The sequence below is a fragment of the Dichotomopilus funicola genome, assembly GCF_033296635.1.
Source record: "Dichotomopilus funicola strain CBS 141.50 unplaced genomic scaffold C8A04scaffold_39, whole genome shotgun sequence".
Classification (NCBI taxonomy): domain Eukaryota; kingdom Fungi; phylum Ascomycota; class Sordariomycetes; order Sordariales; family Chaetomiaceae; genus Dichotomopilus; species Dichotomopilus funicola.
Window position 1 is genome coordinate 283,643 of NW_026944060.1, and position 15,978 is coordinate 299,620.

The window sequence follows — 15,978 nt, forward strand, 5'->3', positions numbered from 1 at the left end:
GGGGAGGGGGGGGGGGGGGGGGGGGTGGGGGGTGGTTGGAATGGGTTGGAGGGGGGGGGGGGGAGAGGGGGGTTGGTGGATAGGCATCAGGAAAAGAAATAGGGGGGACAGAATATACGAGATTATAGAGGTAAGTTTGGTGTAGTTCAGTGAATATTCTGTAATTACACTTCAGGGGAAGTTGAACCTGTCAAATCCTTAAATCACTGTTTCATTGTCCCTGCCAAACATCGTAATGTTCATTACCTACCGTACATTCCCCCTATTGCTCTTCCCGTCACACCAGCCTCCTCTATAACCTCTTTCTCTTGCTCGGGTGAATACTCCCTCCAGCAACCTCAATCACCTCCTCCACCGATCGAAATCGCCCTTGGCTTTTTAGCCCCTCGCTTTTTAGCCTCTAGCTTTTTAATCGCTCGCCAAATATTGTATTCGAATTGTGTGATATTTTTGGTGATGGGATGTAGTCTGCGGTTGTTGAGGAACTTTGGCGGCCAATCAGGATACTGCTCGTGGATAGGTTTCTCGGCGTCGTCGGGCAGGTACTCGCCTTCTCCAAAGCCATATATCATGCGATGTGCTGCGGTATCAGTATCAGAGAGACCCTCCGTAGGACGAGTAGAAAACAAGCTCTTGGGGTGTTGCAAGAGCGGCTTGGGGGGTGTCCCCGTCGGCGTGGGAAGTCGAGGGATCCGCGGCGTGGCCGGCATGGTTGGCTCTTCGTCGGTCCCTGGAGCTGTTGTAGCCCCGGCAGTCTGCGAGGGCTCGGTGGGTGAGGGTCCGTCACTCGGGGATGGGGCTTGCGATCGGATAAAGGAGGAACTCCCGCGTTGGCCGGAAGTACTGTCGTCAAAAGTGCTGGTTCCTGAATCGGAAGAGATTGACGGACCGGAGGAGGTCGCCGGATCGGGTGAGGAGGATCTTCACACGTTTAGCGGGGCGGTCATGAGGTGGTTGTTCCTTCGTTTTAGCTGCTAAGATCGAGGCTGATGGAGTCACTTCGTTACTCTCAGCTATATGTGGAGTGTCAGAATGATATGATGAGAGAGTCAACGGGCGTGAGTGAGGCCGGGTCTTACGCTGGGTGTCCTGTCTTTTTCTCTTGTTCTCATCATCCGCCTTGTGTATTCCCTCGGGCAGAGGGTCTAATGTCCGAGACGGGTTAGTTCTTGGGGATCAAAGTGGAAAGTTCTAGAGCGTCAAGCTTGTGTATTCAACGAAGCTGAGAGAACAAACAAACCTCGAACCAAATCCTGCGGGAACTTCAGAAGCTCTTGGCTCAATAGCTGGACCTGGCTCTCCAAGCTTTGGAGTCTCTCATCTAAGGGAGCGATCCTATCCACCTCTTCGAGCGGCAGGCTGCTTATTTCATCCTCGGGCATGATTCCAGGGAGACTGCAGACTAGATAGAGCTCCGCTTGACCGATAATGGCGTCGGCAAAGTAGTCTCTCAATATCTGATGTTGTTAATGTTAGTGTCCCAACCCCCAGTAAGTCGATGGACAGTGTTGACTTACGGCATACTGTGACAAAACCGTGTCCAAAATACCCCCAAACATGTCGAGCCAGACTTTCGAGTTGTTAACTTTCAGTCCGCCTATCATGCTAGCTTCCAAGCCCTGGCCCGGCGTACCGAGCCCCAAAACACCCAGGCCGTCCACAAACGGCCCCCCGTCTTCATACTGGCGCACCTGCGTAACCAGCTGCTTGTAGACCATGTCCTTTCTGGCGTCAAGGAATGGTTTGACGAAGCGGTCCATGAGCGCCTTGTAGGTAGGGCTTACGTGAGCGACTCTCTTCTTAGCATGGTCCTTCTCCTGTCCGCTCCAGTTTTCCTGGATACAGCTTTGCCATAACGTGATTTGGATAAATGGCTGCACGTTCCGCGCCACCACCTCGATATAACGCGATGCCGACGATTCCCACCGTTGGGTCAGCCTTCGCATCAACACGCTCGCCAGCACCGAGCAGGGATTACTCGGGAAGCTCACGAGCCGCTCTTCCAGGCACGACTGGACTAGCTCGGCCTTGGTCAGGCGCTCTGGAAGGTCGGACCGGGGGGCACTCAGAATCGAGAAAGCGGGGTTTGGCGCTGTCCTCGACTTCGCCGCGGTTGTCATCCTCCTCGCCCTCTTGCTCCTTGTGATGCCCGCCGCCATCGTGACCTACCGCTCTGTCCTGGTCGTCTAGCACCACGAACCCATGCCCCCTTTCCTTGAGGTCCTTTTTGAAATCCTCCTGAGCGAGGCGCAACGCCTCCCATAAGGCGTGCCCTGGGTTTGACGCTTTCTCCATGTCGACAAACTGACTTGAATTTTTCCCGTTGCTGATCCCATCCTGCACCAGCTGCTTGAACGTTTTGGCCACACCCAGCAGGGCCTCTCTCCGGGATTCCTGGCTCCCCTGCTCCAAGAGACCAACGCGTGTCTGGTGGATTCGCAAAATCCTCATCCAAAGACTGTGAGTCCTCTGTATCGAAGCATACAACTGCGAAACGATCTGCTGGTCGAGATAGATCTGTCCCACGGCCCTGATCCGCTTTCGTAAAGAAAGCACGCCTTTCTGGTCTCCGGGAACTTTACACCAACTTGGGTTCTCCTGGAAGAAGTGTGACCTCAACTCCTCGGAGGTTACCGGTTTCTCGCCGGGCGCGTGGGTTCGTAGAACGTGCCACGGGTGATTCAGCTGGTATTTCCCGTTCTCATGCTTTCCGTTTCCACAAACAAGATCCAGAAACTCATTATTGTCGGATGCCGAGGCCGGTGCCCCGCCGGGTTTCGCGACCACACCAATGGTGCGGTGTTCTTCTTCGTCGTAGCGACGCTCCTGGCTCAGCACAAACTCAGCCTGCAGCGAAAGCGGCTCGTCGGCCGAGACAACAGCTAGGAGCATGCTCTCCGGGGCCGTTAAGTAAGTCTTAATCATGTAGTCGACGGTGTCGACCAAGGGCGAGTTTCGGGGCGCCAGGCCTTCTTGCTGATGGTTCTCGAGTATGCTCGGGAAGTCGACCAGGGTTAGGGGAGTGAGGTTCGGACCGGCGATATCGATGCACAACTCGTGCACACTCGCCGACGTTTCAGCATCTGAGGGGTTATGACTGGCCGAGTTGTCCTCTTGCAGCAGCCGCTTGGCACTGAGAATGGCTTCATCGAGCTGCTCTATGTCATCCACCCTCTTAGGCCTCGGCCATTTATCATGGCGCCCACACTGGGCCCAGAATGGCGGAGAGCCACAGAGGCTGACCGTCGTGGACTCTTCGCGGGATCGGCTCAGCACGTACTTGGTCGCGAATCGGGTCGTGACGTGCTTCCCCTCGCGGTCAAATCCGCTGCCGTCGCGAAGGTCGCACAGGCCATGCGTGAGTTCTCGCAGCACGGCCGTCTTGCCTGACGACGGCGAGCCCAGTATCACGATCCGCGGCGCTTTGTATTCTTCGTAGACACCATTTGATTTGAGTGTGTCGAGTATCGAGAGGTAGTTTCTGATATCAGAGGGGCGCAAATCGTCAAGGGAGCCCCAGGATCCCTTGCACGAAAGCCCACTTCCCGCCATTTGTTGCGGGTCGGGCATCGTGTCGTTGGAGATGTTGCGTTGAAATATTGACCTTCTCTTCTTCTCTCTTTGGTTTTCTCGCTGATCCTGTTTTCCTTCTAAGTGTTCGCCATGATCTGGGAGGTCGAATTCGGTCTGTCTACTCAAAAATAAGAGGTGGAGGAAGGATCAGTGGCCCTTAGAGACCCTCCCATATTTATCCCCTTTCGTGCACTTCAGAGGCCGCGGGCGTGTCAGAACGTCACGGGCAAAACATCAGGGCGGTACTGGCGCGGCCAGCCCTACGCAGTCCCGTGGCAGCCAACAAAGCGAGCCATGTCCAACCCCCGTCAGCGCTTGAAAAAAATGGCTGGGGCGGTTACTTGATTACACGTTGTCAAGCCATGTGCAGGTGGAAGGGAGGCTGACCTCGAAGGCGGCCTGGGAGGTCAAAAAGCCGTAATGTCAGGTGATGGACAATGAAATAAATGTTTCCCGCGCGGCTGTTCTGTTCAGGTGACTGGGCTTCGTGCCTGGATTTTATGGTTACGGGTTGATGCTGTTGGCGCGAAATCACGGTGTTGGTGGCAGTATGTTTGCTGCCTCGCAAGGTCAGGGCAATACAGTTGGCATGCAGAAATTTCAAGGGAGACAAGCGTTTGTGAATAAGAATTGTGAATTTATCGAAAGGTGAGTTAACAAGCACTGCCCATGATTGACAATTTTCTCACAAAGAGAAAGTTGTATAGATGATACAAGACAAAGACTTCAAAACCAAGGGAACTTGGGCCCTCATTCTGGAAGGCAAGAGCAAGCCACCGGGTGTAACCTTCCCTTAAAGTCTCATTCTCGAACCACCTTTGAATCATACAGAGTCGTCTCAATTGCAAAAGGAAACTGGGTCCAGGACTGGTATCTAAGTTACCTGGTAGTCACATGGGAATCTTTGGGAGCCACTCGTGTTAAACAATGTCAACCTCGTCGAATCTACCACACCAGGTACGGTTATTCCATTCTCACGCCTGAAAGGTCTTTTGAGTGCTTGCCCTTCGGTTCCGAAGGTTTTCAAGAGGCCCACTCATTATTTAGACTGCTAAGAGCGTTCAGTCTGGTGGAGATTCAAATGATTGGCTTATCAGAGTCCAAACAACACACATAATTAACGAAAATGGTCGTCAAGTATACTACCTGGAATTTCGACAAGTATGAGCAGCCACTCAAAAAGCCATGAGGGTATAATGTTGTATAAGGGCTCCGGATGGATCCGATCCTCAATTACAACGAGTGTACTGGTTGAAAGTGTAGGTTGGGTTCAAGACAGTGGATTTATGAAGAAAAAGTGGCTCAAAGTACATTCACAGAATTTAACCTCAACTGCTGACCACCCCAGTCGCTTCATCTTCCCACACAAACTCCCACCTAACATGCTCCAGGCCTTCCCTCGGCCGAATCCTCACCTTAATATCCTCCTTCGGCGTCAGAATACTCGTCGAAATATGATGTCTCTTCGCCGGAATCCGCCACGGCCCCCTTTTCCCCAATTCATACGGCTCAATCTCACACCTCAACACCAACACCACCAACACACTCATAATCTCCCTCAACGCCAAATGCCTCCCTGGACACAGTGCATTCCCCCCTCCAAACGTCCGCCACGCCGATGCAGGCACCTTCTTCTTCCCCTCCACGCGCTCGGGCAAGAACCGCTCCGGATCAAATACCCCCGCGTCCGGGCCCCACACCGTCTGGTCGCCGTGCACCGGCGCCGACGGCATGCCGAGGAAGCAGTCCTTTTTCACGAGGTAGGAGGCGCCCGTGGTGTCGTCGCGGAGGAGGGTGTCGCGGAGGACGAAACGGGCGGAGGCGCTGTTGCTTTGGACGCGGAGGACTTCGCGGACGAAGGACTCGAGGAGGGGGATAGAGGTGGTGAGGGTGTGGATGTTGATTTTTGTTGCTGTATTAGTAGTGGTGCCAAAGGGAGGAGGAACGCCGTTGGGGAAAACGACGGCTTCGATTTGGCTTCGGAGCGTGGCGAGCAGGGTCGCGTTGGAAAAGGCGTGACAGAGCATCCAGCCCATGGCGGGGACTGTGTTGACGAGCAGGGCGGTGCAGACGCCGAGGTCGAAGCGGGCAATGTCGTCGTCGGAGATGCCGTATTTCTTGTTGGCCTCGTGCCGAGCCTTGATGAGGTAGGACGCCGTCTCGAGACCACCGGATGCGTAGTACTCCCGGAAAGCCTGGAAGAAACGTTTCCTGCCGCGGCTACCTTTAGGGGCGAGCAAATCTGGCAGGAACATCATGCCGAGGAGGGCAAAGTCTTTGTCGACGGCCCTGGATGAGGTGTTAGTGTGTGGCACTTGTCGTAGGCCAAAGAGAGAGAGAACAAGAAAAGAGAGAGAACTCACCAAAAACTATCCGCCACCTCCGGATCATGAAACGGATTCCGTTCCGCACCATACACCGCATCCGTCCCAGCAACCGTCATAAACCTCTTCACCCACGCAAACAACCCAACCTCCACTCCCTCCCCCGCACCACCACCACCCAACAACGTCTCATCCACAAACCCAACCGAACTCACCAACGTAACCCTCATCATCTCATCCAAGTACGGCCCCGGAACCTGCGACCGATGCATAGCCGCCATAGTCTCAGTCCGCAAACTCCCATGCGGTCCCTTCTCCTCCAGCAAGTCCTCTGACAGCAGCCCAACACTGTGCGCGCTGCCGGCTAGGATGCGTTTGCCGAACTCGACTACGTAGGGGGCGAAGGAGACGACTTTGCCGCGCCGGTCACAGGCGGCGATGAGAGAGGGGGAGGTGACGATGTACATTTTGCCGCGCGGGACGGGGAGGGTGAAGATGGGGTGGTGGGTGGTGGTTCTGGGGGGGGAGTTAGTGGGAAGTGTTCATAGGGAGAGAGTGAGGGGACATACGCGATCATGGAGTAGTATCTGGTGCCATGGCGGAGGAGGCCGATGATGTGGCCGATGAAGGGGATTTTGGGTTTGACCAGTGGTGGTTCTTGGGGATCGTAAGGCGCTGAGAAAAGGTAACCGAGCAGCCAAAAGACAACCAAGACTGCGAATACAGCTGGGAGAAGTAAGGAGGCCATGATGGCGGTACGGTGTTCCTGACTTGGAATGGTCTCAGATCCCGAGGTTGAGAAGAAGCACGGTTCGGTCTCTCACAGAGAAGAGAATGCGTGTAAGTCACGTACCCCACACACGATTCGTGAGAATTGCACACACTCGACTCGTGAAATTTAGGTGACCAAAAACACCAAGCAACAGAAACCACATCAACCGAGGGGGGAAATGGCAGAACAGCCCGGCAAAGTGAAGTGCTTCGTGTCGGATTGTCCCGACAACTTTCATCATTCCAAATTTTGGCCCCTTCGAGAACTTCCCTGCTCGGTCCCGGGCGAGTGGACGTTCCTCAGGGGCGGAGCTCAGCCCGCCTCAGGGCCGTAATGGATACAGATGTAATTACATACAGAACAGACCCACTTAAATACCATCGACCGTGACGGGAGAAAACATGGTGGGGTGTCTTTAAAACAATCCGATCGTCATCCCAATTAGGCAAGTCCCAGGGACAGTTGCCATGGATGCCCCCGAACTTTCTCCGGGCGCGCTGCATCTTCGCGGCACAGGCGTTGTTACGAAGCAGCGCAGCAGCGCTTGGTAAGTTCGTTGGTAAAACTGCGTTGGGGGTTTCAACGATACGACTGAGCGTGATAGGCAGCACGAATATCACTCGCCACAGCCAGAGAATGTCACCAAATGACCACCTTTTGTGTTTCATGAATTATTTCCCCTCTCGAGAACTACAACACGTGTTATCCGTACCGACTTTCTTGAAATACCCAAAATAGAATCTCCGCACGGAAGTCCTGTGGGGTTTCAGACGAACCCCAGCTCAGGTCTCGTCTCTTCCTTCAGCGGCCGCCCCCACACGGCGCTTATTTTGGCACTAACAACGACGCTTGGAAATCACCTGCATGAAGCTCACGGCCACAGCCGGTTTTGCCCAGACCGACCGTCTCCCTTCTCCCTCCTGCCACGGCCACCCACCCACAAGCGAGAGCCGGTGAAGAGAACCAAGAAGCACCCGCCACACTTACACAGCCAAGCGACGCCTGTCAGACGCAAGTTATCGGAGCTACCTCACCTCCCGTCCTCATCTGCAGCCTTTCTTTTTTTTTTTCTTTTTCACAACCTGCAGAACTCGTCAACCGCCCGTATCATTGATCAGAAAGGAGCCTCCTTCATCAGCCACAGGCGTGGGGTCGGCGGGCAGCCCGGGCAGTCGGCCAATTGCCGGAGCCGACATGAGTGGCCACGGGCAGCGCCGGAGAGCAAAGCGGAAGTGACGACAACCTGTGCCGCTTTAGTGTTGTGCGCAGAGGTTGGTTGAGAGCGCTTTGAGATGAGTGTTTAGCGAATTATTTGCCAATTGTAGAGAGGATGTATGTAGAGAGCGCATGCATTGTGATGAGGTGAGGCCAGCGTTGCCGAGCTGATTACTGCGTCTTCGGGTGTTCTTGGGGCTCGGGGGCCAGGCCTGTCACATTTGAGTTGGTGGTTTATGTGAGACATCGAGTGAGATGATCGGTGACTCTATCCGGCGCCGGTGGGAGTCAAGAGTACGCTGGACGTCTAGGTACGTACCAGAGAAGAGTGACAAACATGAGATAAACCAATAAACCGTTTTGGAACTTTTGAGTGTGAAGAACAAGTTGAGTGTATTCTGTTCATACAGTAAAGGAAACTCAAGACCAAGATCTAGTCTTCCTCAGCCCAAACATCAGGAAATGCCAGGTCTACCTCTGTAGTCCGCACGGGTATCTAACACAATGCCAAAATATGTACATGAATCCAAGAGGGGAATATCAACGCTATCCGCAGCAATGCACACACCCACTTCACCAACGTGGTCATCATCATCATAGCTTCCGGTCTCCACCATAACCAAAATAAAAGCAGAAAGAAGAGAGGAAAGGGACAAAAAGGAAGAAAATAAAATAAGGGGAAAATGAGAGAAGAAAAAGATGAAAAGGAAGAAAATACAACTTGAGAAAAAGAGAAGAAGAAGAAGAAGAAGAAGAAGAAGAAGAAGAAGAAAAGGGAGAAGAAAAGGAAAAAGAATCACCGCCGACTCCAAACAAGCGGCACCTTCTCCGGATGCATCAACTGCAACAACAAACCCCCATAATCCGTATCCTTCTCCACAAAGTCCAGCACCCTCGTCCGCGATTCCGCAAACGTCTCGCCAGGCAACTGCTGCGGCTCAACCTTCCAATCCCGAAACATAGCCGCCAAAAACGCCGCCCACTCAACATGCGAGAACCGCTTGCCGGGACAATCGCGCGCACCCTCGGACCAGCCCAGGTAATTCCCGCGCGACGGCGGCGGGAGAAGAACTTCTTCCTCTCCCTCCTGTGAGATGTCCGCACTCTCGTCCTTCTCATCTTCAACAACATGTGGCCTAGCCCGGCGATGATACCCACCATTATTCCCCGCGTGCAAACCCCCCTCTCCCAACCCCCCAGCCTCATTCACCGCCCCCCTCGTCGCAATCCACCGCTCCGGCTGCCACTCCATCGCATCACTCCCCCAATACCGCGCATGCTTATGCACATACAAATAACTAGGGATCATGAGCGTCTGAGGCGGGACGGTCAGCATCTGGCCCGCGACACGCAGTTGCTGCGCGCGGTCTTCGGTCCATTTGACTTCGCACACGGGGGTCTTGACGCGGAGGGTTTCGTAGAGGATTGCGAGGCAGCGCTTGAGGCGGGGGAAGTCGGCGTGGTAGTCCCATTCGGAGCGGGGGCGGGTGCCGAGGACTTGTTGGATTTCGTCTGCGACCCAGGTTTGGATGGTGGGGTTCGCGGCGAGGAAGAAGCTGGGGGTTTGTTGTTAGTATTTAGGTGTGTTATTGGGGGGAAAGGAAAGGGTGGTTGGTTATGCCAAGGGTGACTTACACAGCGTAGGTGAGTAAGTGAGCGGTGGTATCATGGCCCGCAAAAGCAAACACAAACATGTTTCCGTAAATCTCAGCCTCGGTCAGGTTCGCGAACCGCCGGTCTTCCTCATCCTTCTCGTCCGGCCGCTCCTGCGATGCCCGTACTAGCGCGGCCATGAGGGTGTAATCCCGCTTCTTTTCCAACGACTCCTCGCCAGGGGTAAGCTTCTTCTCCTCAAGCACACGCAACTCGCGTTGGTAAAGCTGGCGCATATGGCCCCGGAATGCATCACACGCCTCACCCAGCTTACGCCACGCCGCAGGCATCGGCAACCAGCGGTTCGTAAAGAAACTCGGTGTCAGAGCCAAGATGAGCAACGCATTCTCCATGATGGTCAGCAGAGAGAACCGGAAACTCGCCGAGGCACTGGTGTCCGAGGCACGGCCGTGGTGGCCCTCAAAGGGGAGCGACTGGCCGAAGCAGGCCTTGGAGAGGACATGTAGCGTGACTGTGCGGGAGTCTTCGCCGACGCTGGTGAAGACACCCTGAGAGGCCCAGTAGTTCGACATGGCCTCGCCGAGCGCGGCTGACTCGGACCAGACAATGGCGTTGCATTGCTCGTTGAGCGCAGAGTTGGAGATTTTGCGGATTCTCCGCCATTCCTCGCCTGAGGCCGTGGCGATCGTGGGGCCGCCAAAGACATCCAGCATTTCTGCAAGCTCGTGTTAGTGGTTTTGGCACACCTATAATAAAAAGGCAGAAATTTGTGAGGGGCCAACACATACTGGTAATTTCCACCCACCGTGGGAAATCCTTTCCGCGGCGATACATGTTGATCAGAGCGTCCGGATCCGCCAGGTACAGCCAGTTGCGCGAGGGCGTGCAAAGCACAAAGGCCTCGCCCATCTCGTCGTGAGCCCGGAGTCCGTCATCTTCGTGCCAGCCGCGGTAGTTGAAGCGAGTGAAATTGTTGTTGCCCAGTACCCCCGGAAGACGGCGCACAAGGGCCACTACTTGCTTGTCGACGAGCAACCAGAGCTTGTTGAGATGGTCGATGGGGATGATACGAATGGGCACGCCGAGAGTGCGGGCCTCGAGGTAGTTGCAGTATAAAGTATACGCAGAGTAGACAGTCCAGGCTGTTGCCCAGAGAAGGAAGGCCGCAAGGGCCAGCAGTAGCGAGGCCATGGCCAGCGAATAGATATGTCAAGAAGAGGGGAGCTAGGGGCAGCTTAGGAAGCTTAGCTAGCTAACCGAGTAAGTGTAAAAACACCAACAACAAGCGGTGAGGTTGGGAAGAGAAGAGACTGGCTGTCTTGCTCTGTTGCTCTGCAGCCCGGAGGATCCTGCGAGGGATCATGAGGTGGGTTCTTCGGGGAGTCCGGTCAAGATATGGGTCCAAGCTCTGAGAGGGAGGTGGGAAGGGGTTCGATGCTGACTTTTAAAAAAGTGTAACCTCTGGGGATGACACATAAAGCCCAACGGCCCTCCTACTACCCTACCTTATTGACCCCCTCCCACCGAAACGATTTACAACGCCAAAGTCCCGAACGAGAAGTAAGAACCCGCCGGCTGCCTGACTGGCCGAACCGAACAACCACCGATAACCGCACCCACCACCACTACGAGGGAATAGAGAACAGACGAAGCAAAAGGGAAGGAAGCAGGAGTTCGTGAAACGCGATAAACGCCTCAGCCTTCTCTCCGGGACGGCCCCGGACGGCAACGAAGGGAGATTGGCACGCCACTTGGGGGTGCTGGGCCACTCTGTGGGGAGGGGGTATTCTGCACCAGACGAGGACGGAGAGCAGAAGGCGCAGACAGGCGCATCGTCGGCTATCACATGGATGCGTTCGGGGGTACTTGCACACGGGCGAGGACCAGAGGACCGATGCATACCATCCATAGGACTTCACACGCGGCCGCGGCTTTGCCCCTCTCTCCGCCTCATCCATTCCATTTCGACGATACAATGGCCCACCTCGACTCACCAAGGCCCACATCGTCGTCCGGTTCACTAGCCTCCGAACCGATAACCGCGCCGCGCGCCAAATCCTTCGCCACAACCAGACACAGAAAGCGACCGGTCGTCGTTCCATTGTCCCGGCAAGCCAGGAAGCGAGGGGGGCTCGATCAGATCAGACCGGGTTGGGGCTAACCAATCGCAACCAGGGGGCCAGGCTAACGTTAGATTCGCAGCCGCGGGGGAGGCGTAGCTCCGGCCGCCGGAGAGAGCTGGACATGAACCACCAGTCACGCTGGTCCATCTGACTGTGCTGTACCTTGTCCATCAAACTGCAGGTTTTCCTCGGAGAGAAGAATGGCCTTGGGGGTACGAATACTGTGCCGCAGACGTTCCTTGTCCAGACGATCACCCCCTTCACTGGCGGGTTTGCGACGCGGGGACTTCCCCCTGAACTGCGCCCCGCTGCGTGATGGACACAGGTTCGACCGTTGACGAAGTGGAACCCAGGGCTTGGTGGGAACTGGGAACCATGGACGCAAGGAAGGCTCAAGATGGTCATCAGCTCGCCCAAGCGTTGTTCGTGGATAAAAAAGGAAGCCCAGGATGATGAAATGAAACGAAACGAAAAGTTCGGGAACCGAGGACGGCAGAGAAGGGGATCATCAACTCAACCTTGTCGAGCCTCGTGGTGGTCGATAAGCGAGCTACGGACGGGCAGGGCTCGAGCAGGGAGCAACAACAACAAAAGCCGGGCATCCATGAACACACGACTTGGTATTCAGCACAATTCGGTCCTCGGCAAAGCTACCCAGGTTCCTCGCAACGGCCAAAACAAGCAAAGAATCGCGGAAAACCAGGCACCGATGTCGATTCTTCGTGCTGCCCCTGCTCTTTGCGCTGATGCCACCAAACGATGCGACGGCACTGAGAGACACGATGGAACGCTCTGGAGAACTTGGTGGGGGTTATTGATTCTTCCCCGCCCCGAAATCCCGCCGGCGAAAGACGAGATGGCGAACCCCCGGAAACGACGGGATGAAGAATGGATCCGACAGAATGGAGTGGAATTGTGTCGTGGGCTGGGGACACAATCACATCGTGAGGCCGCAAGATGTTACCGAGCGAGTCCGCTCCGTTGGTCCAGGCCGCTCCTTCCCGTGGCGCGGCAAACCTAAGCGCGCACACGGCAGGTGCATTGCTGGACAGTGCTGGGATGATTCGGCAGATACTCGGCAGCGTGGCACAGCGGGTAACTGGCCCAGTTGGTGATTGCATTTGTCGTGGGCAGTGCGGAGGTGAACCAAGCAGATCGCAAACTGGCGCCAGGCAGCAAGGAAACAAACCAAGGAATTGGATCGTTTCGTTGAGTGGGGGAGAGTTGATGTTCGGGACGACAGGGGGGGTGTGCGCTGAAGGACAGCGGCGAGATGCCCTAGACGGCGGAGATAGGCCGATTTACAGTTTCTCCGGGCGGCCGCCTCTGGCTCGCTCACTGCATGCATTTCCACTCTGCAATGACCTTGGACAACATCAGGTCACTTCCACTCGACAATTCCTCAGAACGCCTCGCGATAAATCACGGAACGACAACACGAGAAGGTGGTAATACACGCCGCCGAAGGATCCCAAAGCACTCTCTGCGGTACAACGGTATCATACACACACCACTTTCACGGCAAAATAAAAAAGACAATACGGTTTCTTCCAAAACCTTCTTCGCTTGCTAAAACTGCAGATGCGAGGCGTAAGGTTGCAGTCGCAGGGCAGAACACAGCCAAATGGCACCAGGCTCGGCAGGGTAACACAACGCGACGCAACACGAGAAAGTGAGGTGAGGTCAGATTCTGTCACTCAATACCACCGTAAGATCAATACATGTAAGGTAAGGTTGGATGTAAAATACGATACGGTACGGTACGTTCGAGCTTAGCAAGGTATTCCCCCACTGTAACCCTCAGCATGAGATAAGCGAAAAGACTAGGATGAGAGGGCCGAAAGAGGGAAAGAGAGGGGGAAGTGCCCTGCTGGTGGCCGGTCGGCGGGGGTTGCTTTGCCAAGGGTTGCGTCAACGATGTCCATGATCCGTTCGTCGCTCACTCGCGGAGCACGTGGGTTTGGCTCACTTTTCACGATATGTTTTCCAACGGGCGTGTTGGAGCGAAGAGAGAGTCCGATTGTGCGGTAGTCTTGGAGAAGTTTTTTAAAGTTTAAATCACATCACGGACAAATAAAACATGTACAAGTTTGGACACTGAACTGGATTTGTACTTCGCTGTATGACTATACACATGTTTCATCTCATACACACATCGCCCCATGCTTCCATGCCTCCACCAACCCAGGGAATCATAATAATCTGCCATGAAGACAACCACAAACTCCAGTCCACCCGGCGTTGCAAACGCCAAGGTACCATGCTCCCAACGCCGTTTCCAACAAAATAAGAGGTTTGAACAAGACAATAGTAGAAGAAAATGGATAGAAAAGAAAAATTTAGAGTGATAGGCAACTACTTCGCCACACCCACGCTGGTCACCGGCTTGAGGTGAACCGGCTCTAGGTCTTGCAAAAGCGTCTCCTGGCTGTGTACTGAGCCAGTCGGTACGCTGTTCTGAGACTGGTATTGGTATTGATACTGGTCGTTGTGGTATGACTGGTAGCTCTGATACTGCGCCTGCTGCGGTTGCTGCGGCTGATGATAATACCGCGGCGGTTGAAATTGCGGTGATTGCTGCTGCTGTTGTTGCTGTTGTTGTTGAGGCCGCTGTTGCTCGTACGGCTCGTACGGCGGGCTGACCTGGTATTGGTAAAGCGGCGACTCTTCCTCCGAGATGGCCGCGGGTGGCTCCACGGACGAAACCGTCCTCACACCTGATGCCGACCGGTTCTTCATCCAGTTGGTGTCATCCTGGAAGTCGACCGTCATCAAACCCGAGGGGACACTCGGGAGCGCGCCCTTGCCACCGTGTAGCGTCTCGGCATCGCTCCCGGTCCAGCCTTCGAGGGTCTTGAACTTGTCGAGCATAGTATCTTGGAGCGCGTGCCACTTGCCCATAAGCCCTTTTTCCTTCCGCAGCTGCGCACGGCGCATGGCACTGCGATAAGCGGCCTCTTGCCAGGCCTTCTCCTGACGCGGCTGGCTCTCCTTCTTAGCGCGCTGCACGAAGAGGGAACGGAAGGAGACGAGACAGGCGATCAGGAAGGCGACGCTGAACTCCATGTAGAACCAGAACCAAGTGAAGGTGGCGCTTTGCATGGTGGCGGCCTCACCCGAGGCAGCCATGCTGTATTGTTGGTGGAAGATGCTGCCGCGCACAATGGTAATAGCGATGGTCAGCCACACCAGAGAGAAGACGAAAGTAAGGGCAATCTTCTTGCGAAGGCTAATGCCACTACCCCAGAGAATCCAGACAGGGAAGCAGACAACTAGAGTAAAGGGCATTAGTGGCTTATTTGGTGATGCAGCAGGAAAAGAGCTCTATTCTCAACCCAGGGGAGTACTCACTCAGCATATCCGAGACAGCGTCGATGACAGCCGAGTAGATGGCATTGATAAAGATGCGCGTCAGGGCTGGTTCCGCCGCGCAGTTCGGGCTGAAGATATAGTCGGTGCTGCCGAAGAAACACCCAAATGTTTGCATACCAATCTGCGTGATGGCGCCAGCCACGGTGAACACCAGGACACACCACCAGGCGATGTTAAACTTCCTGATATGAGCCCCCAACCGCTTAAAGAAGATCAGGAAGTTGATCTTGACAATCAACACGCCGACGATCGTCAGGTTGACGCTTGTCCCCAGGCCCGTGAAGCCTTTCTTGGAATTGGGGAAGAAGTCCGGCCCGACCACGGAAAAGTCGCCCTTCTCGACGGCCTCGACATCGTACATATACCCGACAAACAGTTGAATCAGGATGGCCTCGGCGCTGTGCATCAAGAGTGCGATGAGCATGAGGTAGTCTTCGAGGACGAACTTGCGGAAGCAGACGAAGCGGATGTAAACGCGCACGGCGAAGGCGATGATGCATAGCGCAAAGAAGACCCATGTTAGGATCTTTCATGTCTGTTAGCTCTTGCTCCTAGACACAACAGAGGTATGTCCGCCAACCGTTTGAGGTCTTGACATACGTAGAAGGGTAACTCGGCGATGTTGTCGTTGCCGGTTGGGGCGAACAGTGGTTGGCCACTACCATTATCATTGGACGACATTGCCGCGGGTGATTCGGTTGGTCGCGTCTAATCAGGGGGTGGTCGGTGGTCCGTGATATGATGGGCTTCCTCGCACAAAGAGAGAAGGAAGAAAAGAGCACAACCGATCCAATCCGGGGAACAGGTTGCTGATATTATCTCGACCACGAAACCGGGGAAGGATAAGGCTTAGAAGAAGTCAGAGGATCCGGATCCTCCGAGCCACGCGGTTGATGATGGATGGTGGGGGCGGGTGGATGGGATATGAGCTTCCCGTGAACCATCAGTTATCAACGAAAGCTTTCCGTGTCCCACAACATCCCGC

General features: G+C 54.8%; 5 protein-coding genes across 5 annotated transcripts in view; 1 reads left to right on the forward strand and 4 right to left on the reverse strand.

Annotated features, from left to right (window-relative positions):
- The window catches only part of C8A04DRAFT_37967 (uncharacterized protein), a gene marked incomplete at both ends in the record, with an annotated part of 2,672 nt that extends 2,470 nt beyond the window's left edge, over window positions 1-202 (forward strand). Inside the window, one exon of the mRNA XM_062784067.1 lies at window positions 176-202. Within this exon, the coding sequence (XP_062636302.1) occupies window positions 176-202 (27 nt within the window). The remainder of the gene's footprint in view (window positions 1-175) is intronic.
- A 136-nt stretch (window positions 203-338) lies between these two features.
- C8A04DRAFT_29511 (uncharacterized protein) lies at window positions 339-3,570 on the reverse strand (the record flags this gene model as incomplete). Its single annotated transcript, XM_062781038.1, has 7 exons — window positions 339-843; window positions 890-1,013; window positions 1,080-1,145; window positions 1,241-1,457; window positions 1,518-1,570; window positions 1,634-2,102; window positions 2,170-3,570. 7 exons carry the CDS (start codon window positions 3,568-3,570, stop codon window positions 339-341), a joined length of 2,835 nt encoding a protein of 944 aa, XP_062636303.1.
- A 1,331-nt stretch (window positions 3,571-4,901) lies between these two features.
- Window positions 4,902-6,645, reverse strand: C8A04DRAFT_37968 (cytochrome P450; the record flags this gene model as incomplete). The annotated part of the gene is made up of 3 exons (XM_062784068.1): window positions 4,902-5,862; window positions 5,937-6,413; window positions 6,467-6,645. The coding sequence occupies 3 exons, from the start codon at window positions 6,643-6,645 to the stop codon at window positions 4,902-4,904; spliced, it is 1,617 nt and encodes a 538-aa protein (XP_062636304.1).
- A 2,035-nt stretch (window positions 6,646-8,680) lies between these two features.
- On the reverse strand, window positions 8,681-10,689 carry C8A04DRAFT_12862 (cytochrome P450-like protein; the record flags this gene model as incomplete). Its single annotated transcript, XM_062777490.1, has 3 exons — window positions 8,681-9,440; window positions 9,520-10,213; window positions 10,287-10,689. The coding sequence occupies 3 exons, from the start codon at window positions 10,687-10,689 to the stop codon at window positions 8,681-8,683; spliced, it is 1,857 nt and encodes a 618-aa protein (XP_062636305.1).
- A 3,287-nt stretch (window positions 10,690-13,976) lies between these two features.
- On the reverse strand, window positions 13,977-15,674 carry C8A04DRAFT_29514 (uncharacterized protein; the record flags this gene model as incomplete). Its single annotated transcript, XM_062781039.1, has 3 exons — window positions 13,977-14,893; window positions 14,973-15,519; window positions 15,594-15,674. 3 exons carry the CDS (start codon window positions 15,672-15,674, stop codon window positions 13,977-13,979), a joined length of 1,545 nt encoding a protein of 514 aa, XP_062636306.1.
- Window positions 15,675-15,978: the final 304 nt, after the last annotated feature.